Here is a 19,108-nt window from a genome sequence, read left to right on the forward strand (position 1 = left end):
TGGGACCCTCCCGGCCAGGTGTGGGATATATTCTCCTGGTGTGCCAGTTTGCTTAAAGCGTAGCATTGGGGTGGGCGTTACCCGATTTTCCAGGTGTTGTGTGTCTCAGTTCCCCTGGCTAGGAAATGGGATTCCCTTCCCTCTTGCGCTTCCCAGGTAAGGCGATGCCTTGCCCTGCTTCAGCTCTCGCTGGTCGGGCTGCAGCAGCTGACCAGCACTGATTGTCCGGCACTCCCTTGTGAGATGACCCCAGTACCTCAGTTGAAAATGCAGAAATCACCGGTTTTTTGTGTCGCTCGTGCTGGGAGTTGGAGATTGGAGCTGTTCCTATTCGGCCATCTTGCTCCGCCCCCCTGAAGTGCATCTTTTCTACCAGCCAGCAAATAATGGCATGAATCTGCTCATTTGAGCCAAGGTGTCATGAACTTTTGGATAACTTTTTAGAATCTAACCTATTTAAAATAAAAGATACTTCTGTATTAGTTTTCATAAATTTTAGTTTCTCCTTTTCTTTTCTTCAAATTATTAGGTTAAAAAAATACATAGGATTTACATATTTTATCATAATTAGAAGTGGCTAGCCAGGCACAGTGGTTCATGCCTGTAATCCCAGAACTTTGGGAGGCCAAGGCGGGCAGACTGCTTGAGCTCAGTTCAAGACCAGCCTGGGGAACCTAAGACCAACATGGCAAAAACCCATCTCTACCAAACATACAAAAATGAGCCGGGCCTGGTGGTGCATGCCTGTGGTTCCAGCTACTCTGGAGGCTGAGGAGGAGGACTTCTTGAGCACGGGAGGCAGAGGTTGCAGTGAGGTGAGACTGGGCCACTGCACTCCAGCCTGGGTAACAGAGTGAGACCCCATCTCAAAAAACGAAAAACAAAAACAACAAAAAATAAGAATTAGAAATGGCTAATGCACTTATTTAGAGCCACATTATTTTCAATAGGAACCCGTCATCAAATTCATAATGTAGTCAGTGTTAATGTAGGATTCAATTCATGTACTCATCGATTCTTCTTGCAAATATTAACTAAACCCTACTGTGTTTCAGGTACTCTTCTATACTCTAGAGATATAGCATTGAGCAAAACAGAAAAAGAAAATGACCCGGCCTTTCTGGAGCTTAGAGTATAGCAGAAAATCTTATTTTGGATAGTAATAAATGATACGCTTAAAAACAGCAGAGAAGGGAACATAAATTGTTTGGAGATGGTAATGAAATTTTAGATTGGGTGGCCTGGAAATGACTCATTGAGAAGGTGACATTGTGTAGTGACCTGATTATAATGGACGAGTCATCCGCAGAGAACATTTGAAGCAGACAGACTGCCAAATGCCAAGATCCTGAAGCGGATATATGCCTGATCTGTTTAAGGAAGAGATGTCGCAAAGTGAATGAGGGGAGAGAGAGGTAGGAGATGAGGCTAGAGAGGTAATGTGTGTGTGTGTAATTCAGACCATATTAAGGATTTGGCTTGTATTCTGAGATTGACAAATACTGGGTGGGTTTGAGAAGCAGAGTGATACAATCCGACTCGGATTGTGCAACAGCTCCTTCACTAGCTGCTATGTCAGTAGATTGAAGACAGACAAGGATTGGAGCAGGGAACAGTTAGGGGGCTTTTACCGTAATTCAGGTAAGAGATGGTGGTGGCTTTGATCAGAGTGGTAGTTGTGGAGGTGGAGAAGTGGTTGAATTTGGAAATATTATAAAGATAGAAATGACAGGATATAATGATAGAACTTCATTATACATCTAATTTATAAGCCAATTATTCAATTAGTAAATCAAGAAGTAATTCTTTCAGACAAAGAAAAATAATTTAGGTATGTATGAAGCAGAAGATTTGAATCTAACTTTATTTTTTTAGTAGAAAAGGTCCTTTATCAATGTAATTAAAATATTTGATGATGAATAAATTACAGTACTTCTTAATATTTATTTATATGACTAAGAAAATAAAAAACTCAACCCCAGAACTTACTGAATTAATTCTTCTCTGTTATAAAGTATCTACTTAAAAGCTTAATTTCTTACAGTTACCATATGTAGTGAAACTATTTCCTAAAGCCTATTTGTTGGAAAAAAACACATTGATTTGCATACATTTAAAAGACAGTACAAAATTTTTTAGAGACGAGCTAGCTGTATATTTTTAAATGGAAGAACTAGAGAAATAATTTTTCTTTCATTTTAGTATTTAATCATATGAAGAACTGGATAATTTTTTTCTGAGCTTTATCAGTAGAGGGCAGCAAAGTTTCAGGTAGTGTGTTTTCGGGTTCAAGGGCTGCTTTGCTTAGGAAAGTTTTTTTTTTTTTTTTTGCTGCTCTTAAGTTTGTTCCAGCTTGCCTTTTAATGTGGTGCTTTGGTAATATTATATAGGAATTCACTTAAAAACTCTGTGACTGTGGTTCAGATATTTAGCCAACTCTTCCCTTAGGTGCTATAGATCCTTTTAATGAGAACATGTATTTCTTTTTGTGATTTAGGGAGTACCAGGGCCTGGAAAATATGACATTAAAAGTCAATTTCAGAAGACAGAAAGTATGACACCAAATGCAAATGATGCATCCCCTGCTTTTCTTTCTCAATCCCAGGTAATGGTCTACAGTCATTTTCATATATTGAGTCTAATAGGCATAGTGTGGGGCCAGCAACCATTCAGTGATGTTTAAAGGTTATAAGAAGAAAAGTGATATTTAAGCAAATTGGAAATAGACATGGTCTGAGAAAAATATATTACCAAAACATGTGGATAAAATGAAGTGAAATAAAATTAGAAATACACAGATGAATATTTGAATAGAACTATCTATTAAACATTTTCTATTAAGCAAATTTGCATATATGAATGTTCAATTCAGTTTATAAGAAATGTCTTCTTTAGTCTTTTTAAAAATATGCTTTGTTAATGAATGTGTGGAGTGTTAACATGTAAGCTATATAGGGTTGCATCTCTTTCTGAAAAGGTTCTGAAGGCATTCTGTGGAGCCTGGCAATAGGTCATTTCTACAACTGCCACTGGGACTTTTACTAGTGATACCACAGTCATAGAATATATTTTGCGGTAACCATTTCACATACTCCCAGGAATATACTAAGAAGACTTGAAGGTTTCTAACATATTTGCAAGGCAAGACAATTATAATACTAGCAAACCTTTATTAAGTGGCAGCCTCCAGACCAAAGTAATTGTGAAATTTATCCACCTATGGTATGTACAGCTGTGATTATCTTATTTAACTTGGGAAGATTATTATCCTTCAGGTGACTATAGATGACTACTTTGATTTTATTGTACTTAAGAGACACCTCCTTGGAGACAAGTAGATAGATTGCAGGTATATTTGGAGATAAAATTAACATGACTTTTTAATGGGCTAGATGTTATGAGGGACTGGGAGGAATCAAGAATGAATACTAGATTTCTACATCAAGCAACTTAATGATACTTAAGGTACTACAAGAGATGGATGTGGGGAAGACAGGATATTTTCTGTGTGTGTGTGTGTGTGTGTGTGTGTGTGTGTGTGCTCGTGTGTGCTTGCGCATGTGCCTGTGGATGTATGTGTGCCCTTGATTTTTTAAAAATACTATTTTTACAAATAAAACCTCAGGTTTTATACTATTTCTGTTAATCTGATATATAGCCCTAACCTTACATCACTTGACACGATCATATTTTAAAATATATTTTTAGAAATAGAAAAGAATATTATATCAATTTGGTTTAAGGGGATAATGGGGAAAAGAATAATGGTTCTGCAGTAAAAGATATGGAAGAATTAAAACTAAACAGGATAATCTGCTAGGGGTAGTGTTAATGTTTATTTGAATGTGAATATATATATCTATGTATGTATATGATTATGATAGAAAAAGAAATAACACAATTAACAAAGTAGACTTAGAGTACAGACTTTCTGGTTTGTAGGAATAAAGACAGATACATTTCTGAGATGCTTATTTTAGTTATTGATTTAGGAGTTGTCAGGCATTTTATCTAAATGCACCAAATTGCCTTATGTCTTCAATTATTAATTTTAAATACATAGTATTTCCTTTATGGCAATGGCTCTTAACCTGGGATGCACATTAAAAACATCTGAGGAATTTAAATACATTCTGATATCCAAGTGCCAACATGCCCTTTGTTCTTCCTTCCAGAGATTGATTCATTTGGTTCAGAATAGGGCCTAAACAGCAATATATATGTTTTAATTCCTCAAGTAATTCTAATAGGCAGCCACAGTTGAAAATTATCATTTTAAAATTTCACTTAGCATCTAAAATAATAAGAGTATTTAGGAAAATAAATTTGAGTCTTTTTTTATACTTCAAGTAATAAATTATTATTTTAGTAGTGTTAGTATTTACCTACTTTACACAACTCAAAAGAACATACATGTTGTACTATATTTTTGTCTAAGAAATATAGGAAAATAGGAAAACATACATATAACTACTTGGCTATATAAACACGATGAAGATAAACCAGAAAATAATGATGTTAGTTATCTACAAGGGATGGTGAGGAGGTAAAGTGCAAGCACTGGTATGCTGCTGTTTATTTGTACTGGCTTGCAAGAGCCAACTGTTAAGTTTCCAGGAGTTTTGCAAGCTGGTTGACATTACGTTGGTAGTGTGAAATTAGCCACTGCTGTAGGTGTATTTACACCATGGAAATCAGCAAATGTTGCAAATTGAGACTTTTCTGTCCCAAGTGGCGCAGCATCCCCAACAGGGGGCATAACACTTCTTTGACTACACTTAAAAAAATACATATTTTATCTTTTGGAAAGATTTCAATGTTTTATATATTCAAAATAAAATAAACCTGTAAGAATGGGAAAAATTAATAACTAAACTGAAAGCAAATGGAAACAAATGAGGCGGGTGGGTTACTTGAGGTCAGCAGTTTGAGACAAGCCTGGCCAACGTGGCAAAATCTAGTCTCTACTAAAAATACAAAAATAGCCAGGCATTGTGGCATGCACTTGTAATTCCAGTTACTCAGGAGCATGAGAATCTTCTGAACCCAGGAGGCAGAGGTTCCAGTGAGTCTAGAGATCGCGCCTGTGTGAAGGAATGAGACTCTGTCTCAGAAAAAAGAAAAAAAAATGGAAACAAATTCTTAATTATCTTTAGTAGGTTGATTTATTGAGATGGTATGAGTAAAGCAATTATAAAACTATCTTAGATATATCACAAGTTTGAGCAAAAAAGTTGATATTCTGAGGTATGGTTTTCATTGTTAAGGAACGTGCATACAAATATGGATTGGAGGAAGTGAAAGAGGACCTTGTGGGATGGATTTGAAGGTTTTTATGTGAACTCATGATTTTTAATATATATTTATATGTATGAATATATGCATATATATGTGCACATGTAAATATATGTATGTTCATGTGTCTATATATGAGTGTACATATGTATGTGTGTGTTTCTCTCTCTCATTCTCTGAATGTGTGTATGTTCTAGCTCTGTCTGCTAAATGAACCAAGAAGCAAAGATACCCCAGTAGCAAGGGACACATCTTGTGCCCACATCTTGGTCTCTAATTCTGTTCCTACTGAAAGAAAAAGGATTCCTCAGAGAAATAACTGATTCCAGGGCAGGTGGAAGAGGAAAGTGTAACACTTTATGTCAGAAAGTAAGTTCTAAACGAAATAATGATGAGAGCATATCACAGGGACATAGGAAACAACAAGAAGGGCCCCCCATTGGTTCAATAATAAATTATAAATCGTTAATGTTGGCATTCATGAGTCAATATGGATAATAAATAGACAACTAAGTATAGTTGTCCTCTGAACAATGCACAGATTAGGGATGCCAACCCTCCATGCATTTGAAAATCTGCATATGACTTTTGACTCCTCCCAAACTTAGCTACAAATAGGCCATTGTTGACCAGAAGCCTTATCAATAACATAGTCAAGTCACATATATTTTGTATGTTATATGTGTTATGTACTGTACACTTACAATAAAGTAAGCTAGAAAAAAGAAAATGTCATTAAAAATCACAAGGAAGAGAAAATATATTTACTATTTATAAAATGGAAGTAAATTACTATAAAGCTCTTGTCATTACATTCAATAGACTAGGAGGAAGGAGAAGAGGAATAGTTGGTCTTGCTATCTTAGGGGTGGCAGAAACTGAAGAAAATTTGTATAAAAGTGGAACGACGTTGTTCAAACCCACGTTGTTCAAGGGTCGACTATAGATAGGTAAGTAGATAGCTAGATAATGGAGTAAATAATTGAAGGAGAAGGGAGAGCACTTGCTTTCAGTAGAATGTTAAGTACTTACTATAAATATAGAGACAGTGTTGAATTTGATCACAATTAAAATTACCAGTGAAGGCCAGCAGACATCATATCTCCAGATATGATATCCTGGGAAAGCCATGCATCACCTACCAAGTAGTCTGTCCAGAAATGTATAACCTGGATATAATTATGAGGCAATATCAGGTAAACCTCAAGTAAGTAAGGTTCTGTTATACAAAAGGGTGATTCTCCCAAAATGTTAAAATCACTAAACACAAAGGAAGGCTGTAGAAATGTTCCTACATTAAAGGAGATAAAAGAGACATGATGACTAAAGCAATATGTGACTCTAATCTAGATTATGTACTGAAGGGGAAGAATGCAATAGAGGCCTTATTAGATCAGCTGACAAATTTGGAATATGAATCCTAGATTACATGAAAGCATTGGATCATTGATACATTTACTGAAGTTGATAACCGTACTGTGGATATGTAAAAAATATCCACTTTTTTTTTGTAAATATATACTGAAGTATTTGTGGGTGAAGAACCATGACATATGTAACTTTCAAAATATGTGTGTGTGTATGTGTGTGTGTGTGTGTGTGTGTGTGTGTATGTGTATAGAGTAAGAGAGACAGAGACAGGAAGAGAAGAACAAACAGACAAAACAGAGATAGAGTTGGCAAAGGAAAAAAGGCAAATGAGGTAACATGATAATGGATGAATCTGGGTAAAGGTTATCACATATTTTCTGTATTGCTTTTATTCATTCATCTTCTCTGTAAATTTGAAATTATTTTCAAATAAAAAGTTAAAAAGATTATACAATGCTAGCTCACACCTGTAATTCCAGCACTTTGGGAGGCTGAGATGGACAGATCATGAGGTCAGGAGATTGAGACCATCCTGGCTAACACAGTGAAATCCCCTCTCTACTAAAAACACACAAAAAAGAGCCAGGCATGGTGATTGGCACCTGTAGTCCCAGCTACGTGGGAGGCTGAGGCAGGAGAATGGCATGAACCTGGGAGGTGGAGCTTGCAGTGACCCGAGATCGCGCCACTGCACTCCAGACTGAGTGACAGAATGAGACTCCATCTCAAAAAAAAAAAAAAAAAAAAAAAAAATTATACAATGCTGTATCTCGTGAGTTCATAGTTTTATATGTATAACATTATATATATATGTTAAGTTTATAAGTTCAACTGAATTGATAAACCACTGAATCTAAGATTTTTTTTGAGATATCTAATGATATAGTTGAGTTAATTGAATATACATGTTGAGGAACTTTTTCAATAAATATAATATGATCACATACAATAAAGTGTTAGATCATGTGTTTTTATTTATATTAACTGGCAGAATATTTTGAATATGATAATTATCCCTACCCTATCATCTAGAATCTCATGTTGAGATTATTTCCTTCTAAAAGTCTGTCTGCCTTAGTAAGGCACGTAATACATTACTATATTAGTGTATAGGTGATTTTACTAAAAGCTATATATTTTATGTTTTGATGGGTACGAGATCTTAATTCATCTACATTTTCTTCACTCCATTAAGAAATAAATTAAGTCCAGATGTTATATTACTCAAAAGGCAGCTTTTAACTCATGAAGTATCAAAATGTACTATAGTTTCTTATTGGCACATTTTCCTGTTCTTCACTAGAGATTTTTACCTGTGAAATCAATCACCCCGGCTCCTGGCGCATATAATGAACCTCGAACTGCTCTCAAGTCCTTGAAGAAAACATCAGGACTGAAAAATATTCCATTTGGTCAAAGTGCTGTTCGATTCACACAGGACATCAGGACAGAGGAAATGCCAGGTTAGCAATTTATCTCTGTATGTCTACTCTTTGGCTTTATAAAGTAACTTAATGTTCTTAACAAGATGGATACACCAGAGAGTATATTTTCTTTTTTGTCCTATGGTTGGTGTCATTTTAAGTCAACATTTTTTAAAGCGTTCACTATACATTAAACACAGATAAATCAAAATAATACACAGTTTTAGTAAGATTTCAATTTAACATTCTGCACATCTTAATTATAATTTTCTATTGTTTTTCTTTATTTGGTAAATTTTCTGACTTTTTCTTGGCAGATGAACAACATATATCAACTATGTGGTCACTATTAGTAATATAATTTATGATGTTCAGTTTTGTTAAACTTTTTATTTCAGAGGTTTACAATCACATATTCTGGTATTCTCAGTGGATATTCTAGTGTTCAGACTGACAATATAGAATCAAAATAAATTATAAAATTGCTGACATACAGTTCTGGGTATCTATTGCTGTACAACAATCTTAGTGGCTTAAAACAACAGATTTTTCTCTTATATCTCATTATTTTGTGGGAAGGCTAGAAGGCAAGGCTCAGATGGGTCTATTATTCAAAGTATGTACTTAGATCCAGCATCATGCCTCAGGGCGGCCTGACATTTAACATGGTGGCCTAGGGTTCCATGAGACCTGACCAGATGCTGCGAGATTTTTTATGACCCAGCCACAGAGCTCCCAGGATATCATGTCTTCTGCATTCTGTTAGTTAATTAAGTCACTCAGAGTAGCACATATTGATTGGAAGGACATGAAACTTTATCTTTCAGTGAGAAGAGTAGCAAAGAATTGATGGCCCGTTTTAATCTACTATATGATCAATTCCTTGGCCACAAAAATATTTACATTATTCCTACATGCACCTACTCCTTCTCAAGGACCCAAAAGTTTCATATAATTATGTCATAATTTCACAGTCCAGGATCATTTTTTAAAAAATGTTTTGAGACATGATCTCTCTCTCTCTGTCATCCAGGCTGGAGTGCAGTGGTGAGATAATAATTCACTGCAGCCTCCAGCTCCTGGCTCAAAGGATTCTCCTGCTTTAGCCCTCTGAGTAGATGGAACTACAGGTGCCTGCTACAATGCTTGGCTATTTAAAAAAAAAATTTGGCCAGGCACGGTGGCTCACACCTTTAATCCCATAATTTGGGGAGGCCTAGGCAGGTGGATCATGAAGTCAGGAGATCGCGACCATTCTGGCCAACATGGTGAAACCCCATCTATACTAAAATACAAAAAGTTAGCTGGGCGTGGTGGCGCACATCTGTAGTCCCAGCTATCGGGGAGGCTGAGGCAGGGGAATCGCTTGAACCTGGGAGGCGGAGCTTGCAGTGAGCCGAGATCGTGCCACTGCGCTACAGCCTGGTGACAGAGCAAGACTCTGTCTCAACAAAAAAAAGAAAAAAAAAAAAAGCAAAAAAAATGTGGAAATGAGGCCTCCTTTTGTTGCTCACGCTGTTCTTTAACTCCTAACCTCAAATGATCTCTCCACCTCAACTCTCAAAGTATTGGCATTACAAGCATAAGCCACAACTCCCAGCCCTGGATCTTGTCATCTAAGTTAGGTATAGGTGCAGATGAGGATTCTTGTGTGTGGTTCTTAAGGTACAGCTCCTTCTCTATAAGCAGAACTGTGAACCAAAGAGAGGGTTGTTTCATCCACTGTAGGGTGGTGGGAGAGATATAGGATGATCCGATCAGACACTCCTATTCAGGAAAAGGGAAAACTGGAGGCCCGCAACAGTCACAGTACCATAGCAATTCTGAAATTCAGCTGGGCACATATTAGCATTTCCTTGATGAGGATCCAGTAAGGCTCTCTAGGGGGAATGATTTTCTATGGTTCTTTGTTCTGCCTTTTAGGCTCTTGGTTCTTCTCTGAGTCATCATTTTTCTCTATGAAATAGGCTGTGTTTGCAGCTGTAGCTTTCTCAGCCTGCTTCTATCAGCTTCTTTTCATTTTTACTCTCATTGTCCCTTTTATTCTTATAAAACCTTTGAATTTCTGATTGTATTAATTTATAAACAAATCCACTAGGTAAAAGCCACACTTACATTTTCTTAGAAAACTTTTTAAAATCACCTGTGAGACTATTACATGTTTTGTATCACCTTTGTCTATTTTGTCTCTTTTTTATCACCTTTGAGACTATTATGTTTTTAACACCCTTAGGTTGTTAGGGCACCATTGTCTAAGTGAAAAGCGTCTAGGATACAAGACCTTAAGATTCTTAAGGCCCCTTTTCGAGAGGTTCTATGAGGGATTACCATAACTATTTCTAAAAATTAAACAAAAGATCTTACAGCCAAATCCTGCTTTTTGTCTTTGCCTTTAAGCCACTTCTTACTTTGAGAGATTTTTGTTGTCTGGATAGACTGGGGATGAAAACAGTTTATTTTCAAATCTAGGAAATTCTAGTTCCTTTCTATTTCTTATACATTCTCCTTGAAAAGTTAACACTTTATTACTTTTAATTTATTTATTTTTAACTTTTATATTAGGTTCAGGGGCACATGTGTGGGATTGTCATATAGGTAAATTTGTGTCATGGGGGTTTCTTGTACAGACTATTTCATCACCAGATATTAATCCTGGTACCCATTAGTTATTTTTCCTGATTCTCTCCCTCCTCCCACCCTCCAGCATTGGTAGGCCCCATTGTCTGTAGTTCCTCTCTATGTGTCCATGTGTTCTCATTATTTTGCTCCCACTTATAAGTGCAAACATGTGGTATTTGGTTTTATGTTTCTGTGTTAGTCTGCTAAGGATAATGGCCTGTAGCTCCATCCGTGTTTCTGCAAAGGACATGATCTCATTCTTTTTTATTGCTGCATAGTATTTCATGGTGTATATGTACCACATTTTCTTTATCCAGTCTACCATTGACATGCATTTAGGTTGATTCCATGTCTTTGCTGTTGTGAATAGTGTCTCAATGAACATACACGTGCATGTGTCTTTGTAACAGAACAGTTTATATTCCTTTGGGTATATACCTAGTAATGGAATTGCTGGATCAAATGGTAGTTCTAGAAAACTGAACACTGTAAACTCTTTCCTATCTATACCTTCTCACACATGGATAAAAGGAACTATTGGCACTTTGACATTCAGCCTGGACATTTCCTTAGTTAGAATCCAGCAGTTCATTAGGTATTTTCTTCATTACCTCAAGCATTAGTGTTGCTAAAATTTCTGCCATTGCATAATACCAGTTATCATTTCTCCATCCTCTAATAACATTTTCCTCACTGTCTTTCAGGTCATCACCAACAGTATCCTCAAGGCCTTTATTCTAACTCATCAGGTTGCTCTACTTTCTGACCGATTGCCTGATTCCAAAGTCACTGCCACAAATTTTAGAGTTCGGTTATAGTAATACACTTGGTATAATTGTTTGCTACTCATTCCATGGAGAGATTGAGTTTCTCTTCTCCCCTTCAGTCTTGACTAGCCCTGGTGCTTTCTTAACCAATGCATGGAGTGGAAGTGATATTCTAGCACTTCTCAGATAAAACCATTTGCTTTACAGATTGACCTGGGCCTCTTGAAACAGTTGGTCTTGGAACCCTGAGCCTCTATGTTGAAGTACAACTACTTTAAGAGTGTCGTTTGAGGTTAGCTCAGTAGTGTTTATCATTGTAAAGTTGAAATAATCAAAAGGGTCAGAATCCCTTTTAAGGATTCTGTTTAAGAGAGTTTATTCAAGTGCAAAGGTTAGAATAGCTATTCAAGTAACACAGACTCCAAAGGAATGGGGTCAGTGCTCCTAAGGTGAAAAGGTCTTGCTCTTATATTCTTATAGTCAGAAAATAAAGAAATTTAATAGGATTATAACATTTTTTTAAAAAGCTGGTTTATGAGTTATAGCAATTTGATTAGTTATAGCAGTTTAGCTATAGCTGTTTTCCTTTTCCAATTTAAAAGAGTGCATTTAATATTCCATCTTAGACAATGCGATAGTCATGAGATCTTTGTGTCAGAGAAGTAAAAGGAAAGTTAAGCTATAATGAAGATCAATAGTGGAGAGGCAAGGGGTCTTCTCTGGCACTTTTAGTGTTTTACAGTATTTTAGAAAAAAATGTGGGTACAGAAAAAGTGAATCTATAATCAGAGGAACAAAAGTTACAGCTGTCTGTCATGTGATTCAGGTTGCATAAACACAATCCTTTAAGGCTCAAAATAGTTTAAAGTTCCAACAGCTTTGATTTTGAGTTACGTATTTATATATCATGAATCTGAAATCCAAATTATTTCTAAATATTAACTTATTGCGTCGCCCAGTTACTCTAAGATTGGGTCTTACTGTCAGTTTGATGGTCTAGTATATTACAAATAAAATATTATACATTCTTCAAAGTTTATTTATAAAGGGCAAGTTAAATTAAGAATGACCTCTAAAGTGTAATCTAGAATCTTACATGTTTTAAGGATTAGTAAGAATGGTCATCATGGAAATATGATTTCTTTTCATTTAATTATTAGAGTACAGTAATGAATTGGACTTGTAAAGCAGTCATAGAGCAGATTTGACCACCTAACGTGGAGCTCCAGAATGTTTGCTGTTATAAGGCACTCCTAAACCTTTTAACTCTCCCATAGCAGATCTGATCTGGGGTTCCTGGGCATTTCTACACTTAATGACTCTACGATAAATATAAGAAAGTTCTAATGTGAGTGAATCATATGATCAGAATGGCTTTCCAAGTCAGAAGCTTAATGAGGTAGTACCTGAGATGTGTATGTCTGAGGTCCCTAGCCCTGAGGATGCTATATTAAGTACTTAAACTCTCCTGCAAAGTGCTATGTTATGCTCTTGAGCCAGAAGGGAGATAGATTTGACATAGTTACTTGTTATTTGTATATCTTAAGTGGTGGCTCAAATAGTTTCCATTATACTTTCTGTTTATCATTTTCCTAAACATTACCACTGGAAGAATGTTGAAAGGCGGCAGGAATCATATGTATTAGCGCTTAGGTTTTTTGAGAGTTGGCACAACAGAATTTTCATAGATATTTTTAGGGAATAGAATAGAACTGGAATATTTGAAAAATTGGAAAGAGTTTGTTTACAGTTAGAGAGAAATCTTATATGTGTCAGAAGTATGAAAGATATTTCCATGCAGAAAGATTTAATCACTTTTAGATCTGGAATGAACCAAAGTGACATCTAACCCAGTACAAACCAATGACACTCTTTTGTCAACTGTTTCCTGCCTGTGATGAGAAGAGGTCCTACCAGAACATAAATCAACACAGCACTCTCTTCATTCGGAAGGACTAGTTACAAAATGCTTAGTGAAATAGTCAATTTACATTTAGTTGTAAACTGCTTATCTTGTAGATTGTTCTTGGACAGATACTGATCTAATCAATTCCTATTATTTTTAGATGAGGAACTTGAAGCCCTGAAAAACAAATGAGATTTAAGTGAAGTTTCATATCTATTTAGTGGCAGGACTAATTTGGTAGAATGCAGATAACATGAGTACAACCAAGTTAAGTGTTCTTTAAGCATATCATATTGCATCTGATAGATATTGCTGCTCACTAGAATTGATTTTTTAAACAACATACTCAAATATTTGTTTTAAGTATTTGACTGTCTTGATAAAAACTTTTCAACAGCATAGAAAGTTGTAATATTTTGAATGAAAAATATGTGAACCTAAATTCACTCAGACTACCACTGTGGAAAATATTCCAGGTTATGAATATGCACAGAAAAATAAAAGGCAAAATTAAAATAACTTTTGTGACAGGGAGGTCAAGTGATAGGATATATTATTTTTTTGTCAAATTTATTTTGATGCTGCTGTATTATTCTTTGAAAATTTAGTGTTGAGATTTATTTATTTATTTCTGCTCTATTGAGGTATACCAAATACATAATAAAAATTATTCATTTAAATGTGTAATTTGATGAGTTTTGGTAGATGTATGTAGTCAGGCAATCACAATTACAGTAATGTTTTGGAGCACTTTAATCATTCCTAAAAAGTTTCTTCATGTTCCTTTGCAGTTAATCTCTATTCCCACTCTGGCCCTAGGAACTGTTTCTACTGCTATGATTTTATCTTTTCTAAATTTACATAAAAATGGAATTATATATTATTCAAGCTTTTGAGTCTGCCTTTTTTACTTATGATATTTTAGAGATTCGTTTATATTGTTGTGTTTATCTTTCTTTTTTATCGCTGAGTAGTATTCCACGGTTTGGGTGTAGCACATTTTGTTTACTTATTCATCAGCTGGTGGACACTTGGGTTCCTTTCATTTCTTTTGGGAAAATATCTAGAAATAGAATTTCTGGTCATATGGCAAGTATATTAGCCCGTGATCATGCTGCTGATAAAGACATACCCAAGACTGGGCAATTTACAAAAGAAAGAGTTTTAATGGACTTACAGTTCCATGTAGCTGGGGATGTCTCGCAATCATGGCGGAAGGTGAAAGGCATGTCTCACGTGGCAGCAGACAAGAGAAAGGAGCTTGTGCAGGGAAACTCCTGTTTTTAAAACCATCAGATCTTGTGAGGCTTATTCACTATCATGAGAACAACACGGGAAAGACTCACCCCTATGATTCAATTACCTCCCGCCTGGTTCCTCTCAAGACACATAAGAATTGTGGGAGCTACAATTCAAGATGAAATTTGGGTGGGGACAGAGCCAAACCATATCATTCTACCCTAGGCCCCTCCCAAATCTCATGTCCTCATATTTCTAAACAAATCATGCCTTCCCAACAGTCCCCAAAAGTCTTAACTCATTCAGCATTAATTCAGAAGTCCACAGTCCAAAGTGTCATCTGAGACAAGGCAAGTCCCTTCCACCTATGAGCCAGTAAAATCAAAAGCAAGTTAGTTCTAATGGGAGTACAGGCCTTGGGTAAACACACCCATTCCAAGTGGGAGAAATTGACTGAAACAAAGGATCTAAAGGCCCCATACAAGTCTGAAATCCAGCAGGGCAGTCAAATCCTAAAGCTCCAAAATAATCTCCTTTGACTTCATGTCTCACATCCAGGTCATGCTGATGCAAGAGGTAGGTTCCTACAGTCGTAGGCATCTCCAGCCCTGAGGCTTTGCAGGATACAGCCTCCCTCCTGGCTGTTTTCATGGGCTGGTGTTTTGTCTGTAGCTTTTCCAGGCACATGGTGCAAGCTGTCGGTAAATCTACAATTCTGGGGTCTGGAATACAGTGGCCCTCTTCTCATAGCTCCACTAGGTGGTGCCTCAAGAGGGACTCTGTGTGGTGACTCTGACCCCACATTTTCCTTCTGCACTGCCCTAGCAGAGGTTCTCCATAAGGGCCGCCACCCCTGCAGCAAACTTCTGCTTGAACATACAGGAATTTCCATACATAGCTGCCAAGGTTTGGGGCTTGCACCCTCTGAAGCCACAACCTGAGTTCTACGTTGGCTCATTTTAGCAATGGCTGGAGTGGCTGGGATGCAGGGCACCAAGTCCTTAGGATACATATAGCACCAGGACCCTGGGCCCAGTCCACAAAATCACTTTTTTCTCCTAGACCTCTGGGCCTGTGATGGGAGGGGCTGCCATGAAGACCTCTGACATGCCCTGGAGACATTTTCCCCATTGTCTTGGGGATTAACATTCAGCTTCTCATTACGTATGCAAATTTCTGCAGCCAACTTGAATTTCTCCTAAGAAAATGGGTTTTCTTTTCTATCACATTTTTCTATCAGGCTGCAAATTTTGTGAACTTTTGTGCTCTGCTTTCCTTATAAAACTGAATGCCTTTAACAGCACCCAAGTCACATCTTGAATGCTTTGCTCCTTAGCAATTTCTTCTGCCGGATAGCCTAAATTATGTCTCTCAAGTTCAAAGTTCCACAAATCTCTAAGACAGGGGCAAAATGCCACCAGTCTGTTTGCCAAAACATAACAAAAGTCACCTTTGCTCCAGTTCCCAACAAGTGCCTCATCTCCATCTGAGGCCACCTCAGCCTGGACTTTATTGTGCATATTGCTATCAGCATTTTGATCAAAGCCATTCAACAGGTCTCTAAGAAGTTCCAAACTTTCCCACATTTTTCTGTCTTCTGAGCCCTCTAAACTGTTCCAACCCCTGCCTGTTATCCAGTTCCAAAGTTGCTTCAACATTTTCGGGCATCTACAGCAGTGTCCAACTCTACTGGTACCAATTTATTGTATTAGTCTGTTTTCATTCTGCTAATAAAGACATACCCCAAACTGGGCAATTTACAAAAGAAAGAGGTTTAATGGACTTATGGTTCCACATGGTTAGGAAGGCCTCACAATCATGGCAGAAGGTGAAAGGCATGTCTCACATGACAGCAGACAAGAGAAGAGAGGTCGTACAGGGAAACTCCTATTTTTAAAACCATCAGATCTCATGATACTTATTCACTATCACAAGAACAGCATTGGAAAGATCCACCCCCTTGATTCAATTACCTCCCACTAGGTTCCTCCCATGACACATGGGAACTGTGGGAACTACAAACAATTCAAGCTGGGATTTGGGTGGGGACACAGCCAAACCATATCTGCAAGTATATGTTAACTGTATAAAAATTTGACCAAATTTTAAAATGTGACCATGCCATTTTGCATTTATGCCAGAAATACGTGAGGGTTTGTTCTAAATAAAAAACCCTTAATTAAAAATTACTCAATTCAAAAGGTGCATATAAAAGTATGCTTATTCTTATATATGATACTTTTAATAATTTTAGGTCCTGGGTTTTATAATATCTTGAACAATACTATAATTGCCAGTGTTAGAAATATCTGCTCAAAGAAACAGAAGAAAAGTGCATTTGGTTCTTCTGTTCCTCGGACTTTCTTCTTGGTTCAGAAAGAAGCTTCTGCTACCCCTGGGCCTGCTGCTTATCAGGTAACACCTTCATACCAAAATAATATTCTTTATGTTGACTATCAAGCTCTTAGGGTTCTCTTGAAATTACATGTTATAATTAATAGAAAAGGATGTAAAATAGTTATTATAACCATATTCCATATGTTAAGGAATGTAAGAGAATTATTGATCATATTAAATAATAGAGAAATGGCAGAAATAAAAAACACAAATTGAATTTCTAGAGATGAAAAATATAGTGTTTGAAAACATATGCTCTGGGGATGTGTTCATGGGAAGGTGATCAGAATGGTGAAGGCACGTAAGTTTAAACCATGTAACCCAAAGAACATTTGAAAAAAATGAAGATGCTTAATACAGGGAAGTAAAGACTTAGGGAGAATAAACTAGACAATTGATTTTAAAATGGAAAGCTTTCTAATTTGGAGAAAGGTCTGTGTGACACATGGAATTCTTTTTTTATTATGATTTTATTTTATTTTATTTATCTTTCATTATACTTTAAGTTCTAGGGCACATGTGCACAACGTGCAGGTTTGTTATATAGGTATACATGTGCCATGTTAGTTTGCTGCACCCATCAACTCGTCATTTACATTAGGTATTTCTCCTAATGCTATCACTCCCCCAGCCCACCACCCCACGACAGTCCCTAGTGTGTGATGTTCCCTATCCTGTCTCCAAGTGTTCTCATTGTTCAATTCCTACCTATGAGTGAGAACATGTGGTGTTCGGTTTTCTGTTCTTGTGTTAGTTTGCTGAGAATGATGGTTTCCAGCTTCATGTCTCTGCAAAGGACATGAACTCATCCTTTTTTATGACTGCATAGTATTCCATGGTGTATATGTGCCACATTTTCTTAATCCATTCTATTATTGATGAACATTTGAATTGGTTCCAAGTCTTTGCTATTGTGAATAGTGCTGCGATAAACATATGTGTGCGTGTGTCTTTATAGTACTATGACTTATAATCCCTTGGATATGTACCCAGTAATGGAATGGCTAGGTTAAAGGGTATTTCTAGTTCTAGTTCATTGAGGAATCACCACACTGTCTTCCATAATGATTAACTAATTTACACTCCCACCAACACTGTAAAAGCTTTCCTATTTCTCCACAGCCTCTCCAGCATCTGTTGTTTTCTGACTTTTTAATGATCACCATTCTAACTGGCATGAGATGGTTTCTCATTGTGGTTGTGATTTGCATTTCTCTAATGACCAGTGATCATGACGATTTTTTTGTGCCTGTTGGCTGCATAAATGTCTTCTTTTGAGGATATCCTTTGCCCACTTTTTGATGGTGGTGTTTTTTTCTTGTAAATTTGTTTAAGTTCTTTGTAGATTCTGGATATTAGCCCTTTGTCAGATGGGTAGATTGCAAAAATTTTCTCCCATTCTGTAGGTTGCCTATTCACTCTAATGATAGTTTGTTTTCCTGTGCAGAAGCTCTTTAGTTTAATTAGATCCCATTTGTCTGTTTGGGCTTTTGTTGCCATTGCTGTTGGTGTTTTAGTCATGAAGTCCTTGCCCATGCCTGTGTCCTGAATGGTATTGCCTATAGGTTTTCTTCTAGGGATTTTATGGTTTTAGTTCTAACTTTTAAGTCATTAATCCATCTTGAATTAATTTTCATATAAGCTGTAAGGAAGGGATGAAGTTTCATCGTTCTACATATGGCTAGCCAGTTGTACCAGCATCATTTATTAAATAGAGAATTCTTTCCCCATTGCTTGTTTTTGTCAGGTTTGTCAAAGAGCAGATGGTTGTAGATGTATGGTGTTATTTCTGAGGCCTCTGTTCTATTCCATTGGTCTATATCTCTGTTTTGGTACTAGTACCATGCTGTTTTGGTTACTGTAGCCATGTAGTATAGTTTGAAGTCAGGTAGCATGATGTCTTCAGCTTTGTTCTTTTTGCTTAGGATTGTCTTGGCAATGCAGGCTCTTTTTTGGTTCCATATGAACTTTAAAGTAGTTTTTTCCAATTCTGTGAAGAAAGTCATTGGTAGCTTGATGGGGATAGCATTGAATCTGTATATTACCTCGGGCAGTATGGCCATTTTCACAATATTGATTCTTCCTATCCA

At 36.7% G+C, this 19,108-nt stretch overlaps 1 protein-coding gene across 2 annotated transcripts in view; it reads left to right on the forward strand.

The window, feature by feature from the left end:
* The window catches only part of STPG2 (sperm tail PG-rich repeat containing 2), a 669,788-nt gene that overhangs the window by 129,061 nt on the left and 521,619 nt on the right, over nucleotides 1-19,108 (forward strand). For both annotated transcript variants that reach the window (XM_017875498.1, XM_017875499.1), the window contains exons 7-9: nucleotides 2,498-2,605; nucleotides 7,970-8,129; nucleotides 16,876-17,036. In XM_017875498.1, the coding sequence (XP_017730987.1) occupies nucleotides 2,498-2,605; nucleotides 7,970-8,129; nucleotides 16,876-17,036 (429 nt within the window). The remainder of the gene's footprint in view (nucleotides 1-2,497; nucleotides 2,606-7,969; nucleotides 8,130-16,875; nucleotides 17,037-19,108) is intronic.

This window comes from Rhinopithecus bieti, unplaced genomic scaffold (assembly GCF_001698545.2).
Source record: "Rhinopithecus bieti isolate Rb0 unplaced genomic scaffold, ASM169854v2 scaffold_6708, whole genome shotgun sequence".
In the NCBI taxonomy this organism is placed as follows: Eukaryota; Metazoa; Chordata; class Mammalia; order Primates; family Cercopithecidae; genus Rhinopithecus; species Rhinopithecus bieti.